The 16,133-nt window shown below is 44.1% G+C and overlaps 1 protein-coding gene across 1 annotated transcript in view; it reads left to right on the forward strand.

Moving 5' to 3' along the window:
- RP1L1 (RP1 like 1) overlaps positions 1–15,420 on the forward strand; it is a 44,445-nt gene extending 29,025 nt beyond the window's left edge. Inside the window, exons 3-5 of the mRNA XM_088052635.1 lie at positions 4,872–5,040; positions 6,935–11,976; positions 12,427–15,420. Of these exons, the coding sequence (XP_087908761.1) occupies positions 4,872–5,040; positions 6,935–11,976; positions 12,427–14,142 (6,927 nt within the window). The 3' untranslated portion in view covers positions 14,143–15,420. The remainder of the gene's footprint in view (positions 1–4,871; positions 5,041–6,934; positions 11,977–12,426) is intronic.
- Positions 15,421–16,133: the final 713 nt, after the last annotated feature.

Below are 16,133 nucleotides of genomic sequence, written 5' to 3' on the forward strand. Positions count from 1 at the left end.
CCAGGCTGCTCCAAGACTCATCCAACCTGGGCTCTTGTCCAGAACTTCATTCACAGAATCCATAATCCTCTTGGATCCTGATCCAGAGTCTGTGGAGATCACCCATTTTCTCTCCATCTATTACAGTGGGACTTGGATCAGGTTTTGCAGTAAGATTGAGAAACTCAATTTAATTTTACTTCAATAAATTTTACTTAATAAACTTCAATGGGAGTCTATTCCAGCCCACTAAATGCCAACATCTAGAGACTGATCCCATGAATTTTGGTGGATTTTTGTCTCTGATAATCCACAGACTTACCTGTGACTGAGTTACATCAAGGGAACTCCAAAAAGGCTTAAATGGATCCTGATTTCCAAATAAACTCTTGGCTAACCCAACACCTTTATCATGAGACATTATTTCTCTTCAATTTTATTCCTAACTGTTCACTTATGGATTAAAATGTTCTTGAAGTTTCCATGTTTTGGGACTCAGCTTGCAAATGAAGATATCTTATTTTCTAACTTTATGAAGGTGGTTGATGTTTCCCACTGAGCTTTCCGGTCTCATAATTATCTTTTATCCTGTCAGCCATCCTCAGGCACGTATTGGATACCCTAGAACATGTCAAATTGTTCCAAGAATCTACATTTAGACAGCTGCTTTGAGATGATTGACTCTGTCATCAGTGAGAGTCAGGCATGTCCAAGGGGGGATGTTGATCTGGATCAGGTGAACTTACCTGTCTCCCAAAAGTATTGGCTGCTCTCCACCAAGAAGCTTTGATTGTAGATGATGAGTTAGAATCCTGTGTGATGAATTAATGGAGAAATATTAGAGCAGGGCATTCTCTTCTCCATCTCCTTCAGGTGATTGCCAGATTTTAAGGATTTATAATCCATTGCCTTTGGGTTTATTTTAAGCTAAATTGTGGTGGGATTAAATGCTGTTTTCTCTGAATATCCTAGCATGGCTGCTCAGGAATCTTGCTGTGGCAGCCTGAGGGAAGTGGGGAATCAGTTTACCAGAAGAATCTAAGGTTTTACTATTGCTTTAATATCACAGAAATTATTAAGGTTGGACAAGACCTCCACAATCATGAAGATCAACCTTCAGATTTATCACATCCCCCTTCAGCGGCATTCAATTTTCTCTATAAACTGTCTGTGAGAGCTAAAACAGATAAGAACATTCACCTTCTTGTCTTTCAGTTCCGCTCCACTTTTTCTTAACTGATGTCTCCGTGAGAATAACATCCACTTCTACAATAGAACACCTAATCACGTTGTCACTTAGTTTGGAAAATACTTCTGGAGATCATATCATCAAACCTTCCTTTTCCTCCATGTGTTGGAATTCACACTGTTTTCTGCAGGATCATTTCCACCTCTTACCTAATCTGAACAGCAATTCAACATCAGATTATTTTCTCAGAATTTAATCTCATCTAATATTTCCCCTCTTTCTCTGAGGCATACATGGTTCTGAAACAGAAATAGTACGGTGTCTGCTTTTCACCATGGTCCTACTGCCACATCTAATAATCTCTTTCTCAAAGTTTCTGACTGATGTCCAGTTCCTTCTCCCAGCATGAAAATCTCTGGCAGAAATTGCGTGGAAAATACGTTACTCAAGTCATAAAAACTTGGTGGTTGTTGTGTCCAAGAAGAACAGGATCACTTCTCTTGCACAATAGCAAAAAAGAGGCTGGAGCCCCTCTGCTCTGGAGCCAGGCTGGGAGAGCTGGGGGTGCTCACCTGGAGAAGAGAAGGATCCAGGGAGAGCTCAGAGCCCCTTCCAGGGCCTAAAGGGGCTCCAGGAGAGATGGAGAGGGACTGGGGACAAGGGGTTGAAAATACATGACAAGGAAATGGCTTCCCAGTGCCAGAGGGCAGGGATGGATGGGATATTGGGAAGGAATTGTTCCCTGTGAGGGTGGTGAAGCCCTGGCACAGGGTGCCCAGAGAAGCTGTGGCTGCCCCTGGATCCCTGGAAGTGTCCAAGGCCAGGTTAGAAGGGGCTTGGAGCAACCTGGGATAGTGGGAGTTGTCCCTGCCCATGGCAGGGAGTGGAAGTCTTGCAGCAGAATGGGATTTATTTAACACTCAGAATACATTCAGTTGTATTTAAAACTACCTATGAACAATGAATATAACAATGAAGCATTACAAAGATGGACCTCTGGAATTATTAATTCAAAGAAATTAATCTAAGAAGGCATTAGGAAGAAAATTTACATTATAGACATGAACACAGCTAAAGTGCTGTTGATGTCAGAAATACTTCATACTACAAATACAGACTATTTTAAATGACATAACACAAGTGTATTCCTTATAAATGAAAGTAGAAATTCCCTAATTCAGCTGGCCCAGCTCCATGGGTCCCTGACTCTCTGTCATTAGCACCATCTATTTTCTGCACACAGCACAACAGTGATGAGTGTGATTGAAATATCTACACCCAGACATGGAACCACGTGAAAAAATGTGGGCAAAAAATAGCTTTCACTGAAAAAGATGTCCTTTACAAATACAAACAGTTCCTAAACTTAGTGGGGCTTGAAAGACAGATTCTTTTACTTTAGGAACAGAACATGTTTTGTGTCTATTTTTTTTTTCCTCTCCCTCTTTTTCATTTTCTCTTCTATTTTATCCTCATGTTTGTTTGTTTTGTTTTTTTTCTACTTGTATAAAATCAGGGGAAAAGATCTCACCAAGGCAATAAAAATAAAAAAGAACAGGAAAAAAAAAAGCAGAAAACAAAGAAGGAAATTAAATATACAGATGGCAAAAGCACACTTGAAATATTTATTAAATTCTAGACTTCCTATAAACTTTTAAAGTGAGCTAGAAAGATGTTTTCATTAGGACGATATAAAGATGTTTTCTTTAGGAGTAGATGGACCAAAAGTGGAGTGAACAAAGGCAAGCTGAGATTTGTGAGCTATTTTTCTGTTTCATGGTACCCATCACATGAATTTGGCATTTTCACTGCTTTGCAGAATTTAATGAAAGTTTCAGTGAGAAAAGCTCTCTTATTTTTGGGTTTCATAGCAAGCTGGATAGGCCTAGAACACAGGTGTTGTTGTAACACAAACAGAAAATAAAAAATAATGGGAAGACAAAGGGATTTTTACTGTATTCCCACTAAAAAGTTGATGCCATGTGTTTTATTGTAACAAATGTTTTCAGAAGTGATTAACTGGATCTAGAATGTGCCTCCATTTATCTCTGTCCTGCTCTTTCACCCTCCACACATTTATCCTCTCATTTGCACCAGATCCAGCATCAATCCCTTAGTGCCTCCCACAGTCCTGGTGGGACATCCTGGAAAACCTCAGGAGCATTTCACAAACTGAGGGCTTGGGCTCTGAATGGGCCCTGGTTCCTCATTCTTGGCTGTAACAATATTCAGAGGCCGAGCTCTTTCCTTCACGAGCTGTTATTTCAGGCACGTGTGACAGCTGCAGAACTGTCATCACTGCTTCTCTGAGGTTCCTTATTTTGGTTCTCATTAGGGGAATGATGATTAAGTGACAGGGTGAGGTCAGGCTGCATCGTGCTGAGCCCAACACCGGTGCTGGCTTGGTGACCCATGGCGGGGTCTCCTCTTGTTGAGGTCTTCCCTACGCCCTAGAGATGTTCTCCTGATGTAGCAGGCTGAGGAGGAAGGGACATCCCACATTGTGGAGACACACAAAGCTGCCAGAAATTGGCCACTCTAAAGTCCTCTCAGACAGCAAGAGAGACTTCTCTTTCTTTTGAAAGACATCAAGTAATTTACCTGAGAGCTCAACTTCAGTCTTTCAAATGAGAGGTTGCAGGAACAAGATGGAAGATGGGTCCAGGATCAGTCTGCCAGTGCTTCCCACAGGACTGATTCCTACTCTTTGAGCGAGACAAATATATTTGGGTAAAAGCTGGATAGGGATCCGAGAAACCTGCTTCACCTGCTTCACCTGCTTCACCTGCTTCAGCTGAAGATGTCCCTGCTCATTGTATGGGGTTGGACTGGATGGCATTTAAAAATTCCCTTCTAATTCAAACTATTCTAGGATTATACAGTTCCACGAGAAGTGACTCATGAAGGAGTTGGTGTGTGATCCAGGAACAGGTCATGTGGTGAGGATGAAGGGTGCAAACCTGAGTTCTCATGGAGGAACAAAGATTCCTTCACAGGCACTTCCCACACTGGGGACAATGCCCCTCACTGTCCAGCACTGAGGCAATACTTGGGGTTATAACTGAAGCAGTATTTGAGGGAATATTAGGGGAAGTTACAATTCGTGTCCCTCTTCCTCAGCAAGAAAAGGATCAACTAAGGGACAAAACTAGTTGTAGCATGTTTCATGTAATAAAAGCTGCCCCATACAGGACTTAGAAAATTTTAAATGTTAAAATTCTCTGTAAGGCAAACTGAAACACCTCCAGTTCCACCCTCTTCCTCACTACTATATGGAAAATGACCAAATTTTTTCCAGAATATGTGAAATCTCGTATCATACATAATAAATGAAATCTATTCTCTCTTAGGCAATCTCTCCCAGCCCTTCCCTATCTTAGGAAATCTGATCAAAAAATAGCAGAGCTAAACTTTCTATGGAGGAATTCTCCAACAGGCTCTGGTAGACCCCTAAGTTCTCCAGAACCACGTTTATTTTCATTGAATCACAGAATATCCTGAGCTGGAAAGGACCTACAAGGGCCATCAAGTCCAACTCCTGGCCCTGAACAGGAAAACCCCAAAAACACCATTGCATGCCTGAGACCATTATCCAAATACTCTTTTATGTAGGCCACAACTCATTGTCAGTAGATTCCAGGCCTGGAAGGACCAAATTCTTCTGTCTGGGCTCACGGTGCTCCACTTGCTGTTCCCTTTGCAGATCGACAGCATGCAGGCCCTGCTCCACTGCCCCAGCGTGCTGGTGTGTGTCGGCCGGGAGCCATTCAAGCCTATATCCATGGAGAATTTGAGGAAACACTCGGTGGAGAAGCTGCCCAACCTGCCTCCCCGCTCCAACAATGGCAACAATGTCAACGAGAACAATGACAGTAAGAAAACCTCGGGGCCGTGTCGCGCAGCCGTACCCAGGCCTGTGTCCCACAGCATGGGGATTACGGGCCCCTATTGTGCTGCCCCAAAGTACAGATTTCATGTGGAAAATGCACTTCCCTCTCCCTGCCTCCCAGGCCTTTCCATCCTCCCCTTCTTTTTCTCTGGTTTCCTTCTAGGATTTCCTCCCTACAGCCCCTAGTCTTTCTTTTACATGCTCCCCATGTCTGGCTGACTTCCCTTCCTCTTTCATATCTCTAGGTCTCCTTTTCCTTCCAGAAATCCCTCCTTTCCTGTGTCTGTCCTCTCAGACCCTTGAGATTTCCCACAAATCCTCTATCCCCTCGTCATCTGTCCTATCATGCCTTCACTCCTGCATTTTCCTGCACCAGGACCAGAGGGTGCCCTGGTTCTGACTCAGTTTCTCCTGCAAGTTACAGCTGGCCTTTTGAGAACAAAGTGTGTTTTAATGGAAAGATTATGTTCAGGAAAGAGTATGTTATGGATTATTCAGGATTATATTTCTTTGGCACTCCATCATGAGTTATTTAAGGTCACAGGTAATTAAACCAACCACCTTCAGTAGCTTGGGAAAAGAAACATCCCAATTCCAAAAGGCAATTTATCTCACCTCTATTAAGGATTTATTGTAGGATGAAATTAAATGTGCCCTGGAGGTGCGTCTGTTTCTCTCCATTGTCAATACCAGGAGCTTGGAAAGAATCATTTGTGTGTTGCCAACAAGTTGTAGAAACTCAAGGACAGAGGCATCCTACACTCACTGTTTAGACATAAAATATTGGAGAGAAACATGGGAATAAACTGGAGCTTTGCCCATAAAGAGACTGAGCAAATCCATCAGTTCAGTGATTAGGATGGTCAGGGAAGAGCTATTTCAGCTGATTTCTATGTGCTCCTGTTCCACTTCCTTCCTAAAATTCCCTCCAACCAGCTGCATATCCATATGCCCATGGAGGCACAGGATTATCCGGATGTATGTACGAGGAAATTTTGGACAAACATCTACTCGAAACAAGACAGATGAATCTCTTGCAAGACAACCTGATAGCAATGTATTCTTCTTGAAATGAAGGGACCTAAACAAACCTATGTAGATCACCGCACAGGCAATAAAAATGTTCTTCCAATTGCAATTCCTAAATTCCCTTATTCTCCTTGATTTCTTCTACAACTCCCACTATTTCTCTTTGTAATTCTCACCAGCTTACAATTCATTTTCTGTTTGTTCTTTATGTTTTAATAAGAATATAATTATTCTTAGTGGCACATCCCTGCAGGGACTGGGTGTTACTCTGGTTAAAATGGCCACACATTTCCTGGAATATGAGTGGAGAAGTGGATGATGCATAATAAATGAGTGGTCAGCTAAGGAAGAGGGCCACTTCTCTATGTATTTTTCCCTGGTTAAATAAGAGGAATGAAAACCTCCACAGTTAAATAAAGGAATATTTGCAATGTGATAAAATGCACAATCTCAGAGACTAAATTGCTGTATATGTGTATGTGTATGCATATGTATATATAATTTTTCTTACTTTTACTTCCTGACACGCACTTAATAAAACAAAGTGTTTGTGGTTCAATTTGGTTTTTAAAATAAAGTTAACGTGTAGAAGACTTTATTATAGATTATTAATTCAAAACTTAATATTTAACAAGGAAGTTGGACTAGATTGTCCCTTCCAACCTTAACTATTCTATGATTAATGGACATCATGAAGTCAATAACAAATTTTCAAATTTTGTAAATTGGCATAGGCTTGGCTTTAATGGAATAACATCAGGATTCAATAGTTTGAGGGTTTGACATATATATATTGTCATCTTTATATGAGTTAACATCTCTCTCCATCTTTCTTTTCTTCACTCCAGTGAACTTCGGACTGAAAGCCAAAAAAAGCGTTATCCATCCACGGTCAGCATCCAGCAACAGATCGATGAGATTTTCCTTGTCATCAGAAAAGTCATACCCCAATGGCCTCGTGGCCTCTCCAGACAACGGGGCACCCTTCTCCAATGGCTGCTCTCACCCAAAAGCTGGGGACCTGGTCCAGTCCTTGGTCAACGATGACATCGAGAAGCGGGTCCATGTGAACAAGGATGGGAGCTTGTCCGTGGAGATGAAGGTTCGCTTCCGTTTGCTCAATGATGAGACTTTGCAGTGGTCCACTCAGATCAAAAAGTCCAACCTGATGAACCGGCTGCCTTGTGAAGAGTCAGGAATGGAGGAGGACAGTGGACTAGATCCCCTACAGAAAATGAACCCAGAAGCCAGCTCGGAAGCAGATGATTCTTTATATCCCTGTGATATCGATTCCTACATGTCCAAACTTGAGGAATCAGAATGTGACGAGGCCCACTGTCACAGCTGTGGAAAGAAACACCAGGACTATGACATTTGGAAGAACCCCATGCACATGTCCCAGAGGGAAGAGCCCAGCGTGCGAAGCACCTGGCACACACGGTCGTCATGCTCCAGCACATCTTCCCGGAGAAGAGTAGTCCACAAAAAAATGACATCTGTAGATAGCATCCACACCACATCCAGTGAGGAATTCTCTGAGCACATTGTGAGAGAGTCCTCATCCTACTCAGAGACTATAAAGAACAGAGTGGCGTATCGATCCGTTAAAAAGTGTATGTGCCGAAGTGATTTATCTACCGGTGCTTCCAATGGAGAAGAACAGCAGGAATACACTCAGACAAGCACAGGAAACAGCCAGAGGCCTTCATCCTTGGGCTTGATGTCACATTCAAGCTGTGAAAACAACCTGGATACTCAAGACACCCCTGAAGACCAGGAGATCACCAAAATAATTTCACAAAATGAGGATGCAAATTGTTTTGAAGCTTCCTCTGTGAAGTGCTTGAAGGATGAGGAGGAAGAGGTTGAAAGCAGCAGAGTTGGGAGTGTCATGTCCAGGTCATCTCTGCAGTCCAAGCAGAGCAAGAAGAACGTGTGTGAGGAAACGAGCAGCGTGGGCAGGAGCATGTCCTCCTCAAGCCTTCAGAAGGCAAATCAGGGAGACAACAGCCAGTGCTCCACCCCTGCCAACAGCGTGCACAGCAAGTCCAGTAACTGCACCACACCAAAAGAAAAGACTGAGCAGAGTGACCCCTCTGATGACAACCCAGTGGTGTCCTCTTTCTCCAGTGAGTCCTGCCCCAAGAAAGAGACTGAAGAGGTGGAAGCAGAGCAGGAAGAAAGTGAAGTCAATGAAGTCAGCTCAGTGTCAGCAAAAACAAAGCCAAGCCAGTCAGTCAGGGGTGAGAGCAGTGAAGGGGAACAATTCTCTACGCAAGGAACCCACCGTTCCAAGGCTAGTGACATGAACAGCAAGAAAAGTGGCAGTGATGAGAACATTCCATGCAGTGTCTCTTGCTCTTCCAGAGGGTCCAGAAAGAGCAAACGCAGCCACATTCATTTGGATGCACAGTCTGAAATATCCGTCTCTTCACTTGAATCCATTCCAAATAAAAAGAAGAGTTCGCTACATGCAGATGATGCAAGATCGGGCAGCAGGGCATCAATTTACTCCAAAAGCTCATGTGAAACCAAGAAAAAATCTGTTGGAGACACCGTATCTCATAAGTCAGGATCTCTTCACTCAAACATTTCATCTACCAGTGAAGCAGAGGCAAATGCAGGTCCTGCTGAGGAGAAAAGCTCAAAAAGTACTGCCAGTGGCTGCAGTGAATCCTCAAAAAACTCAAAGAAGAGAAGCCATAAAGCAGAAAGCAGCAAGCCATCATCCCTCTACTCAAGTTTTTCAAGTCCTAATGGAAAAGCTGGAGAGAGTCATGCCAAGATTAGTTCAGAACCTTCTTCTTCAAAACAGGGAAGCATGAGTGGGAGTGTATGTTCAAAAGTTGACCACTCAGCTGAGGATGGCATTAGGAATGGAAAACCTACAAGTAGCTCCTCAAGAGTCTCTTCAAAGTCAGAAATAAAAGATAAATGTGTGTTGACACAGATATCCCAGGAAACTGATGATAGGTGTTCACAGTCAAACATGTCTCTATCTTCAAAATCAAGGCAGACAAACCCAAAAAATCTTCGTGTGAAGGTGTCAAACTCCAGCCGGGCATCAGTGTCGGAGACTATGTCAGTGTGCAGTCTGCACTGCCCTGCCCCACCAAAAGGGAAGCCAAAAAGAAAAAACATGCGTTCAACCATGTTGAAGAATTCCTCCATCAGCAGCATCGGCACCGAGTCTGTGCTGACCGCAGGAAGAGAGCAGAAAGAAATTGTGGATTCCTCCAAAGCAACTTCCTATGGTTCTAAATCCACTGCAGCCAAAGAAGTTGGTCAGAATAATAAAGAGACTGATGCTTTTTGCAGCAAAAAAACAGAGGAAGAGGTAGAAGACACAGGTGTTCAGGAGGAAGGAGGTGATTTAATGCCATCAGCTCTACCAAATACATCTCCAGAAGAAGTTGTGCAAGAATGGCTCAGAAAAATCCCTTCAGAAACGTTGCTTATGAAATACGAAATGGAGGATGACGGAGAGGAGGAATGTGCAGAGTCGACCACTGAGGTATCACACTGTACAAATGCCGAGGAAGCCCCAGAGGAGGAAAAAGCTGAGGAAAAGAATGAGGAGGAGGCTGAAAAGGATGAAGGAAAGGATGAAGCAAAGGATGAAGCAAAGGATGAAGTGGAAGAAGAGAAAGCAGAAGACACAGATATTATTGAAGAGGCTGAAGAATGCGTGAACCAGGAAGAAATCTCTGAGATTGCACCTGAAGCTGCTGAAGCTGAGCAGGCAGAATGCAACAAGTCAGTTACATCCAGCCAAAATAACAACAAGAGAGACCTGCCAACCTCTGTCCAGACGTCTGTCCAGATCATGAAGGCCTTGCTCAGTTCAAAGCATGAGACCAAATTTGACCGATCAAACAGCTTGCCCGAAGTGTCCCCCACAATGGGGAGAAAACTGAGTAATTCCGCTAACATTTTGATTTCTTGTCTTGCCAGCCTTCAGCTCCTTGATGAAGAGTCAGAGGATCCATCAGAAAACTCAAAACATTTGAATAAGTCAAGGTACACAGAGCTGCTAAATATTTTTCAAGCCCTCTGGTTTGGGTGCACTGCTGAAAGGAGCGGCCCAAGTTCAGGCCAAGAGGCAAGCAAGCCGGCAAAGCCAGTGTCTGGGTCTAAGGTCCCAAAATCCATGGATCACGCCTTCACTGCCATGTCCTCCTCTGGGGTTGATGTTTGCAGTGGCTCTGGTGGCTCAGGAGAAGAGTGCACAGCTGGTGCCACATTGGTGGCACAGAAAACCATGGAATGCAAATCAGCCGAGCAAATGGAAAATGCAGAGACTGGCACAGAACTGACTGAGGTTGAGGAGCAAAGTAAAGAGGAAGAGCAGCCATCCCGCCCTTCCACAGCCTGCTCAGAGGCAAAAGGTGAGGGAAAAGCAGAGTCTGCTAGAGAGGAGTCTGTAATCCAGGAGGAAGAAGAGAATAAGGAGGATCAGGGCGGTAACTGTGAGCATGGTCAGGAGGAAGGGGGAGAAAATGAAAATGAAGAAGAAAACAAATCAGCTGAAACTGGAGAACAGGAAAAAGCTGAAGCTGTGAATGACGAAGTCCCACAAGAAAAGCCTGAAGAGGAAGCTGATCAGCCAGAGACCACTGGTGATGCCAATGTTGGTGATGCTGATGTCAGGACAGAGCTGAAAGATGAGTTGCAAGAGCAGGCCCAAGAAAAGTCTCCAAATGACCCTGAGCCCAAAGTCAATACACCCACCATTGTGGACACATCCATTGTCCAGCAAAACTCCGTGGATCCAGACCCAACCTGGGTCCTGAGACTACTCAAGAAAATCGAGAAGGAGTTCATGGCTCACTATGTCAATGCCATGAATGAGTTTAAAGTCAGGTGGAACCTGCAGGACAACCAGCAGATGGATGCAATGATACTGGAGCTGAAGGAGGAAGTGAGTAAAAGGATACAAAAGAGCATAGAGAAAGAGTTGAGGAAGATCAAAAGCAGGGCTGGAAGGAGGATGCCAAGGCCTCCAGAAGAGCCACCCACACGTGAGTCCAAACTCCAAACTGAGCAGAGGAGATGGCGACTTCAAACTATGCATAAAAAGTCCCTCTTTGGAGACAAGAATGGTGCCCAAATGAGGCTGGAGGAGACGTCAGACTTATCATTAGATGTAGACAATGACTTTAACCTTAGTGCAGCCTTGGAGGACAGCATTAACAAACAATCCAGTGAGGAGGAATATTGTCCATGTGACTCCTGTGTGAGGAAAAAACTGGCTTCCAGGCCTGCCAGAGCCCCTGTGGTGGCCACCAATGCCCCAGTCATGAAAGCCTTTGATTTGCAGAAAATCCTGAGGCTGAAGAAAGATTACAATGAGGAAGCCATCGTTGCAGAAGCAGCCCAGGACACCAAAACACTTCCCAATGGTTCTGTGGAGGAAGGGGCAGAAAATGAGGAGAAGGATGAGGAGCAACCTCAGACAGGTGAAAGAGAAACAGAGGATGATGAAGGAAAAGAGCCAGAATTAAATGAAGATGATGGTGCAATGTTGAATGGAGATGGAGAAGAATCTGAAGTAGCAGATAGTCAAAACGCTGAGGTGGAGGATGAGGCCAGAATTGAAGGAACCAAAGAAGAAGCAGAAGAAGGAGGGGAAGAAACGCAAGGAGAAGAAGAGAAAGAGGAAGAAGAAATGGCCAAGGCTGAAGAGGAGGAAATAAAAGAGAAGGATGGTGAAACTAATGAAGATGAGGAAGTAAAAGAGGAAGAAGCAGAAGAAACTAAGGAGGAAGAGGAACTAAATGAGGAGGAAGAGAAGGAAGAAGAAGAGGGAGTGAAGGAGGAAGAAGAAACAAAGGAGGAAGAAGGGAAGGAGGAAGAGGAAGAAGCAAAGGAAGAAGAAGAAGGGAAAGAGGAAGAGGAAGGGAAGGAAGGAGAGGAGGAAGCAAAAGAGGAGGAGGAGGAAGCAAAAGAGGAGGAGGAGGAAGCAAAAGAGGAAGAGGAAGAAGCAAGTGAGGAGGAGGAGGAAGAGGCCAAAGAGGAGGAGGAAGCAAAAGAGGAAGAAGCAAATGAGGAGGAGGAAAAAGAAGAGAAGGAGGAAGAGGAAGAAGAAGCAAAAGCGGACGAGGAGGAAGCAAAAGAGGAGGAGGAGGAAGCAAAAGAGGAGGAGGAGGAGGAGGAGGAAGCAAAAGAGGAGGAGGAGAAGGAAGTGAAAGAGGAGGAGGAAGAAGAAGCAAAAGAAGAGGAGGAGGAAGCAAAAGAGGAGGAGGAGGAAGTAAAAGAGGAGGAGGAAGAAGAAGCCAAAGAGGAGGAAGCAAAAGAGGACGAAGAAAAAGAAGAGAAGGAGGAAGAGGAAGAAGCAAAAGAGGGGGAGGAAGAAGCAAAAAAGGAGGAGGAGGAGGAGGAGGAAGAGAAGGAGGAAGAAGCCAAAGAGGAGGATGAAGAAGTCAAAGAGGAGGAAGAAGAAGGGAAGGAGGAAGAAACAAAAGCGGAGGAAGAAGCAAAAGAGGAAGAGGAGGAAGGAAAAGTGGAGGAGGAAGAAGCAAATGAGGAAGAGGAGGAAGAAGCTAAAGAGGAGGAGGAAGAAGCCAAAGAGGAAGAAGCTAAAGAGGAGGAGGAAGCACAAGAGAAGGAGGAAGAGGAAGAAGTGAAAGAGGAGGAGGAAGAAGAAGGGAAGGAGGAGGAGGAAGAAGCAAAAGAGGAGGAGGAGGAAGGAAAAGAGGAGGAAGGAAAAGAGGAAGAGGAAGAAGCCAAAGAGGAAGAGGAAGAAGACAAAGAGGAGGAGGAAGAAGTAAAGGAGGGAGAGGACGAAACAAAAGAAGAGGAGGAGGAAGGAAAGGAGGAAGAAGAAGATGCAAAAGAGGAGGAAGAAGAAGTACAGGAGGGAGAGGAAGAAGCAAAAGAAGAGGAGGAGGATGAAGGGAAGGAGGAAGAAGCAAAAGAAGAGGAAGATGTAAAAGAGGAGGAAGCAGAAGAGGAGGAGGAAGAGCAAAAAGAGGAAGAAGAAACAAAAGAGGAGGAAGGGAAGGAGGAAGAAGAAGGAAGAGAGGACGATGAGGAAGCAAAGGAAGATGAGGGTCAAACAAAAGAAGAGCAGGGAGTGGAAGAGAAAGAAAACCCAAAAGAGGAGGAGGAAGAAGCAAAAGAAGAAAAAGAGGGAGAAAAAGAGGAGGAAGAAATAAAGGAGGAGGAGGAGGAGGAAAAAGGGGAAGAGGAAGAACAAGAGGAAGAAGCTCAAAATGAAGAGCAAGAAGCTGAAGAAAAGTCCGAATGTGAAGGTGAAGGTGAAAATGAAGCTGAAGAAGCAGAGGAGCCAGAGGATGAGGAAGTTGTGGCTGATGATGAGGCAGAGACATCAGAATGCAGAGGAGATGCTGAGGGCTCTGGAACTGACAACAATCCTGAAGGAGATGCTGTGGAAGGAAATGAAGAAGCTGAGCAAGATGAAGCTGAGGCAGAAGAAGATGCAAAACCAGAGTCAGGAGATGAGGCTGAGGAGAAAAACAGTGAAGGAGATGAGAAACCTGATGAGAATGGTGAGGAACCCACTGGTGATGACCCTGACAAGGCACATGAGAAACACGAAGACCAAGGCAACAGCAAAGTTTCTGAGAAAGCTTCAAAGCCCAAAGGCAAGAAAACCAGCAAAAGGTTAGAAACTCTGAAAAAATCCACAGCCTTTTCTTGTTATTCTTCTGTTGGAAACTTCTCACAGCAATCCCAGAAGGGGTCTGATGATGAAGAGGAAAGAGTAGATGAAGAAGAAGTAGTCGAAGAGGAAGGAATAGTTGAAGAGGAAGCAGTAGCTGAAGAGGAATGCAAAGGTGATGATAGCCCCGCTAGCGACCACCCCAATGGAGAGGTTCGAAGTGATGAGAGCTCCAAGCCCTCCCAGATGTATCCTGACAGTGAGGAAGAGGAAGAGGACAAAGAATCTTCGGGTTCTGATCCTGTGGGAGATGAGGAGCAGCCAGATACTGAAGGTGCAGAGCCAAAGGAGGCTGAAAACACTGAGGAAGTTCAGTCTTCTAAAAAGAAAGAAAACTCTGATGAGATTGACCAGGATGACCTGGACTTCTAGAACTGCTGACTGAAAACTGACTTTTTCTCTCTTTCTTCCTTTCTTTCTTTTTTAAAAGTACATTTTCATTGCATATTTCATTATCTCTGGTGAGTTGAGCCCTCGTAATTGGCTTTTCTTCTGAGTTAAATGTGGTAAACTCAATCTTGAATCCTGTGAGTAATGTTGCGATTACCTGCCCTCATTTCTAGAGGGCTAGTAGCTCATTAATATCCTGTGGTCTCAATAGGTAAGTGATTTAGGGAAAGAGAAGGCTGTTTTGTTTGGGATAACTTCTAGTTCCCACCCTTTAAGCCACGCTGTTTGCTGCTGGAGTGATCTGTGGCTCTGCTGGGCATCATCTCTGTGTGACTTTGGGATGCCTTTCACCTGTTGCACACTATAATTTCCTGGAGAGATTGCCAATCCACAGAAACATGACAAAATTTGGATTCATTGCCAAAGTCTGGTCAGAGCCCACAGAGATGTACATTCATCTTCGTCCTTACCCTACCTTCCCTATACCCTGTATATTCATCTTTCCCTCACCTACCCCACCTCCTCTGTACCCAGAAAAAAGGGTCTGAGATATCAAAGATTTGCCCCTTTTTCTTTTTTTTTTCTTTTTTTTTCCCCTTTAGTAGATGTTGAGCTCATTCTTCATTTCAATGGAAGCCTCAACATGGAAAAAGGTCTTTCCAGTAGATCCTCTTCCAGACCCCATCTCTCTGTATTATGCTCATCACTGTAGTGGTAGATAAAAAAGATGAGTTAATTCACTCTGTCAGGTCTCTGAGAAGTGGTTGAATGCAATATTGACCAAATTAGGGATAGATCCAATCCCTTGTGATGTCCTTTACTATGCCAATGATGGTATTGAAGCACTTTACAACCATCTGGGATCCCTCAGACAATTTTGCACGAGGCCCTGTTGTGGAGCTAATGGGATTTGCAATGGCTCAGTGCCCCATCCTTGCAGACAAAATTTAAACTAATTTTCCCTTTAACATGGAAAAGCTTTGGGCATTTGTGCTGCAGCAAACAGCTGGAAAAGGCTGAAGCAGTTATTGGAGAGCTTGGACTTTACAAACCACACTAGAACTGCAAACTTCATTTAGCAACTGTTTTTTACCAGATTGTAACTTTTTTCTTTTTTTTTCCTTCCTCTGGGGAAATATAAACATTTCTGAATAAATGCCCAACTAATGCCAGGGAAAGTTTGACCATACCTCAGCTGCATACTCAAGTAAAGCTCTTAGGGACACAGTTCATTTTATCAAAAATTTGCAGGGGGAATAAAACAGAGAGGTTGAAAACAAAATGCCTTAAATCGTATGGAGAAAAAGTATGTGTGTAGTGTTGTGCTGGGTTTGTGAAGATGTATGCAGACATTTAAATAATCAGCATTCCAAACTAAATAATTCCTGTGGTCTTCATTTCTAGAATCCATTTCTTAAACCCACAACCAGAGATAAGATTCATTTCACTCAAATAAAGATCTGGGTTCAGCTCCCAAGACAAACAGTTGTTCAGAGACAAACAATTTTGGGTGTCTGAGGAATAAGGGGAGTTTGGGAGAGGTCAGTGGAGAGCTGGATCTCAGCTGAGCTGTTCCCACAAAGGCGGACAGTGCCTCCAGGGAGATCATCCAGGGACAACAGCACTGTCCTCAAGGTGGAGAAGTTAAAATAACCGTCCCCAAAAGAAGGACAGCCCTATCTGTGAACTTCATGGAATCACAGAATGGTTTGGATTGGAAGGACCCCAAATATCATCTGGTTCCAACCCCCTGCCATGGACAGGAACACCTGCCACTACCCCAGGTTGCTCCGATCCCTCTCCAGCCTTGGACACTTCCAGGGATGGGACAGCCACAGCCTCCCTGGGCAATCTGTGCCAGGGCCTCACCACCCTCACAGGGAAGGATTTTTTCCCAATACCTAACCTAAATCTCCCCTCTTTCCATTTTTACACATAAAGACCATCAAGCCAAACTTAGTTAATCCAGCACT

Source organism: Pseudopodoces humilis, chromosome 3 (genome assembly GCF_049639895.1).
Source record: "Pseudopodoces humilis isolate 2021_Gansu_Grassland_sample_001 chromosome 3, ASM4963989v1, whole genome shotgun sequence".
Lineage (NCBI taxonomy): Eukaryota > Metazoa > Chordata > Aves > Passeriformes > Paridae > Pseudopodoces > Pseudopodoces humilis.